At 31.1% G+C, this 5,722-nt stretch overlaps 1 protein-coding gene across 1 annotated transcript; it reads left to right on the top strand.

The window, feature by feature from the left end:
• Nucleotides 1–704: 704 nt before the first annotated feature.
• On the top strand, nt 705–3,653 carry LOC108453658 (protein YIP4b-like). The gene is made up of 3 exons (XM_017751904.2): nt 705–1,506; nt 2,946–3,020; nt 3,220–3,653. Exons 1-3 carry the CDS (start codon nt 994–996, stop codon nt 3,478–3,480), a joined length of 849 nt encoding a protein of 282 aa, XP_017607393.1. The 5' UTR covers nt 705–993; the 3' UTR covers nt 3,481–3,653.
• Nucleotides 3,654–5,722: the final 2,069 nt, after the last annotated feature.

Here is a 5,722-nt window from a genome sequence, read left to right on the forward strand (position 1 = left end):
CTTTATAGTTATATAGATTCAACAACGCACTGAAGCATTATATTAAAATTTATGATTTAAAAATATTATTTATTATCTAATAGAATTAATGTTTTGAATTTCTTTATAGTTATATAGATTCAACAATGCACTGAAGCATTATAAAATTGTAAACAATTTGATAACTTGACCTACTACTTGCAAAATAGGTCATGGTTCACTATAAGCTATTATTAAGGAGCTCACACTAGAACCTTTGTACTTTGTTAGTTAATTAGTCTTAAGCATGTCTTAACAAGGGAATAGGATGCATTTTGGCCTGCCATGTGCTTAATCAGACAAAATTTTGATGTGCATGTGTCCAAACTCTACAAAATTTATATAGTTTATACCATTTGTTTTGTATTTTTAATAATTTTTTTGTTATGTTTTAAAAAAATTATTTTAATTAATTGAATGTAATAGTAAGATATATTGTATTTTTAAGAGGAGAATTCATATTTAAATATTAAAAAATATTGTTAAAAAAATAATTACAAGCCTTAAAATAAACTGTAAAACGAAATATATTAAAAAATTCAATATTTATTATATTCATGTTATTTTTAGAATATATCGTATTTTATATAATTTACCTTTTAATACATTTACAATAAAATTTTTATGTTTTACTTTTTACGAATTGAGTATAGATTGATAAATACCACTTCCAACTAATTGTAATCTTAAGTAACACTGACATTTCTACGTTTTCAGTCGTACTCCTCCCACGTTTATTCGATCTCGGTATGTAGAGAGCGTCAACTCCCAAACGGCGCCGTTTTGGGAAATCAGCTGCGAGACAGCAAACAAAAAACTAGACAAGAAAAACGAGAGAAAGAAAATCAAACTAACGAAATACACACTCTTTCTCAGTCTTTAATTAATTCCTCTTCCGCCTGACTCAGGTCAGATCCGTTTTCTATCCACAAACAAAGAAGCAAATTCGTTTCTTTGTTTCAAGAAAACGAAGAAATGTCAAATTCGCATAGCGATACGATACCTCTTCACCCCTCGTCCCAATCGGACATCGACGAGATCGAGAATCTAATCAATGCCAGCGTCCAATCCGGTCCAGCCACTGTACTCCCGGCCCGCCCTCCAAGCCCACCTCGGGCCTCCATCCCGGTCTCTTCTTCCCCCTTCATCCAGTCCAAAATCCCTCCTCCGCCTCCGCAGTCTTCATCATCGTCCAATCATAAGGTGCCGTCTGTCCCTGCTGCCCCTCCTCCTCCTCCCCCCGTCGGTAACTCTAGCAGCATCGTGGCCACCGGGTTCGGTCCTCCGCCTAACACCCTAACGGAGCCTGTTTGGGACACCGTGAAAAGAGATCTGTCCAGGATCGTTAGTAACTTGAAGCTGGTGGTGTTTCCGAACCCCTACAGAGAAGATCCTGGAAAGGCGTTGAGAGATTGGGATCTGTGGGGTCCTTTCTTCTTCATTGTCTTCTTGGGACTCACGCTTTCTTGGTCTGCCTCCGTTAAAAAGGTTTTGCTCTCACGTTTGACTTCGATTTACTTTCTTTTTTTCTTCCTGCGTTTGTTAATTTGTGATTAATTGATTTGATGGACATCAAACTAATTCTGGCAGTCATCTTTAAAATCTATTAAACTTGTTGTGGATCTTGCAAAAAAGAGTATTGCATATCATGTTAATTTAAGTTAAAGGGAAATTAGTTTTATCTTGAAACCTTCTGATTGTCTTCTATTTGCTTATCACTTAAAAAGTCCTCAGGAGTTATAAGTAAATGACGATACAGAAAGCGAACAAATCTCTAAAATGTAACACTCTGTTCTATAATAATTGTTTTACCCTAAAGTAGCATTGTGCACTTTGTTTTTCGAATATTTGTAATTATTTTTTCATAGGACAAAAAAGTCGGTTGAATGGATCAAATTTATCCCTTTCATGGATGGATCAAGGACGCTATTTCTTATGAAGGATTCGGATCTATGCGTATTTTTCCTATTGGAATGAGATAAGGATTCTCTATTTAGATAGATCTTCACCATAATTTATTTTTCCCCTTTCATTAACTTGGACTTTTCTTTCTAAAATTTATCTCCATTACTTGATCTATGTAGTAGACTGCTTATCTAAGAAGAAGGCTTAGTTTGTAATTACTGTTATATTTGATAGCTTTCCTATGGGTTGTGTTTTGAAGGTTTATTCAACTCTAGGCTTGAACTAAAGTTGTACTTCTTAAGATTTGGAACTAGGGCCAATATATAGTTTTATACCTCTTTCCGGTAGGTTGTATATTGTTATTCTCAGCTGGTCTTATTATTTTTGTAATGTCTGTTCTTGGCTATTTTCTTAAGTTTAGTTATCTTGGAATGCCATTCTCTGTTGATCATTACCTCTCCTTCAAAATTATAGATTTTACATAGAGTTTTGGCACTCTCCCATCATGGACTAGGAGCTAGATGACTTGGATACTTTGTCCTTAGGATGCAAGGTTCTGACGCAATTGAAGTTCTCATTCCATTTAGAGATGGAAATGATCCAGAACATTCACTGATAAAAATTGAAATCAATCTAGCGAAAATTGAAGATAGCTTGAGGTGCTGCATTGTCTATTTGCAAATATCTTTGGATGTATGATGATATTGCTTTTATTTTAAAGAGATATCATCTCATTGTATTTTGTGATTACCGGCAATCTTGCATAACCTTGTATTATATTTGTGATTTCTCCTCCTGTAATCTTGCCTTTTCTTTTCTACTTTCTAGTCTTTTAATTTGATGACGATATTATTGTACATCTTTCTGTGATGCATATTTTCACCGTATAAGAGGCATCTCTTGTACTTAGGCCCTTCCTTTTCTCTGCTATATTATTAACCTATATTTTGTTTCTTATAAAAATTATAATGGTTTTTTTGTTAGTCAGTACTAACTTTTTCTCCTCTTAAAAAATGTTCCAGTCTGAGGTATTTGCTGTCGCATTTGCACTGCTTGCAGCTGGTGCTATAATCTTGACATTGAATGTTCTACTACTGGTAACGGCCTTTCTCCTTTAGAGAGTAAATTTTGACTTTGTGCGAGCTTTTGAAATCTAGTCAATGTTATATCTGGTTTGGGAATTCCCATTTAACTTATGATTGAATGCCACTATTTTGAAATTTTGGTTTAAAATGCTGTGCATAGATGTTAAGTGAATGATTTGTGCTGAAGTTTGTTTGCTTGGTATTTTTTCAGGGTGGGCATATCATTTTCTTCCAGAGTCTGAGTCTTCTTGGTTATTGTTTATTCCCTCTGGATATAGGAGCCCTTATCTGTTTGTTGAAGGACAATGTGATAATCAAAATGATTGTGGTTAGTGTGACATTGGCTTGGAGCTCATGGGCAGCCTATCCTTTCATGAGTTCAGCTGTGAATCCAAGGAGAAAAGCACTTGCACTCTATCCTGTTTTTCTTATGTATGTATCGGTTGGTTTTCTCATCATTGCCATTGATTGAAGTTCTTCCCCTTTAAGGGTTCGAAAACAGTTACAGAAACTTATATGGAGTAACATAGTAATGTCATGTGGATGTGGTTACTGTATTTTTTTTGGACTTGACACAATGTCTTGGAATGCTCAGTTGCCAAATATGATATACTGTCTGTATCAAATCCTTTTTTTGTTCTACAACATCTTAATTTCTCCATTTCTTTTGGTAGAGCGATGATTTAATGGCTCAGGCTGCAATGGGGGGCATATTAGGTATTTGAGCTTGTTTTGTTTTTCGATTTTTTCGCTTCACCTCTGCATGCATGTCTGAAGTATTTGATGTACCAAAGTTCACACTTCATTGCCTTCGAAATAAAGTAGGAATATCTAGTAAGATATATTTTCATTTGACAATGAATGGCAATGGGCTTTTTCCGTGTGGATGTTGTTGATCATGCCTACTACTAGAGGTTATCGGTGCCTTACGTCAACTTCGGGAGCCTGGGTTGTTTATTTAGTGGAGGTGCCATGCTACTTGAAGAGGTGAGTTAGTCTGTATGTGACAGTTTTTGCCTGAGCTGTGCAGAATATGAACATATTTAATCCTCTCTCCGCTTCTCCTCTTTAAATAGTTGGCCTGCCTTATTTTTCTTTTTGTGCCCTTTTGTCATCGTGTGGACACCTGCTTCGTTCACATAGCGTGATAGTTAAGGCATATGTAAGGGGATTGTTTGCATTTTCTCTTGAATTCCTTGGGTTGTAACTTCAATCGAATTTGACCTGTTGACTTTTCGATTGAAATCAAATTGGATCGAATGAGTTTATCGAATTCGGTGAGTTGAGTGCGTGTCAATAAAAATTTAATGGTAAAAGAACAATAGATTTTTAAGTTGCATATTACCCTCTTTACTTAAAAAAAAAATACATATTAGTCTCTTTACTTAGAAATTGAGTAAATTAGTATCTTTATATTATACTTATTTTGGTGATTTATATAATAATAGATTTAGAAATTAAGTAAATTAGTCTCTTTGTATTATACTTATTTGGGTAATTTATATAATAATGGTAAATTTAGCTCTATTTTTTACACATCTATGAAAAAATCAATGCCAACAAATAATTTAAAAATTATAAAAGTTATAATATTATAAAACCAAAAATTCCAAAATTTTGAAGAAATCTCTTTGAATATTTAAATATTAAAAATATTTTTTAAAAATTTTAAATATTAAAAATATTTTTTTCACATTTTCAGTAAACAATCTAAAATAGAAATACAAAAGAATTTTAAAATTTAAATTTTTTTAAAGTGTGCAAAAGTTTATGACAAACAAAAACTGTAAAAATCAAAATAAGATAGAAAATAAAGATAACTTCATTGCGTAAGTAGTATTAAAATATATTAACGATTATTTGCAGTTTTTTTATCATGTTTTCATAAAAATATATTAGAAGTGATAAAATTGACGTTTATTCGTTTTTCTATTTTGAAGGTTTTTTTTATTTTATACATAAATTTCGAATTTTTGAATATTTTAAGAATTTTTAAATTTCCTTTTCCATTTATAGATTTTTATATAACTTTAAAATTTTAAGAAATTCTTATTGAAAACTTAAAAAGCTTTTTTTGTGGTTGTACGTATATTTTAATTTTATTATAAACAAATCATTAAAATTTGAAGATTTTTATTCATATAATTTTGAATTTTAAATTTTTTAGAATTTTAAGAAAAATATATATTGAAGTTTTGGAAAAAATATTTTTATTATTTTTATGTATCTGTTGTTTATTTCTTAAAAGTTTTGAAGAGTTCTTTTAAAAAAATTTCATAAATCTTTTTATAATTTAATGATTTTATTTTTAAATTATTTATGTTTTAAAGTTGTGTTAATATTGCATACATAATAAAGTAGTGTCACAATACCAATAAAATACCCATCAATTACCACATCATTATTTGATGCACTTTTTAATAAAGCCATTAAAATTTAATAAAATTTTATTTTACTTTGACTTAAAATAAAAGGTTGATGATCAAATTTTCTTAAATTGAAAAAATAAAAATTAAATTAAGCTATAAAAGCCTTATTATACATTATATAAAAACTAAAATAAGCTTCTACTCAACTTCGTAATTCACAATGAAAAAAAATACATAGACATCTACCTAATTGATGAAGTCAATGTCAGTGTATTACTTTCAAACATTAACATCACTAACACGAAAATAGGTTTGTATAAGTCATAGAATATGTGATATCACTAT

The sequence above is a fragment of the Gossypium arboreum genome, chromosome 5 (genome assembly GCF_025698485.1).
Source record: "Gossypium arboreum isolate Shixiya-1 chromosome 5, ASM2569848v2, whole genome shotgun sequence".
Classification (NCBI taxonomy): Eukaryota; Viridiplantae; Streptophyta; class Magnoliopsida; order Malvales; family Malvaceae; genus Gossypium; species Gossypium arboreum.

Excerpts from the sequence above, each read along its gene's own strand:
- LOC108453658 (XM_017751904.2), top strand. The coding sequence starts at position 994 with ATGTCAAATTCGCATAGCGATACGATACCTCTTCACCCCTCGTCCCAA. Across the intron at positions 1,507-2,945 it reads GGTCTGCCTCCGTTAAAAAG|TCTGAGGTATTTGCTGTCGC; the intron begins GTTTTGCTCTCA and ends AAAATGTTCCAG. Across the intron at positions 3,021-3,219 it reads CATTGAATGTTCTACTACTG|GGTGGGCATATCATTTTCTT; the intron begins GTAACGGCCTTT and ends GTATTTTTTCAG.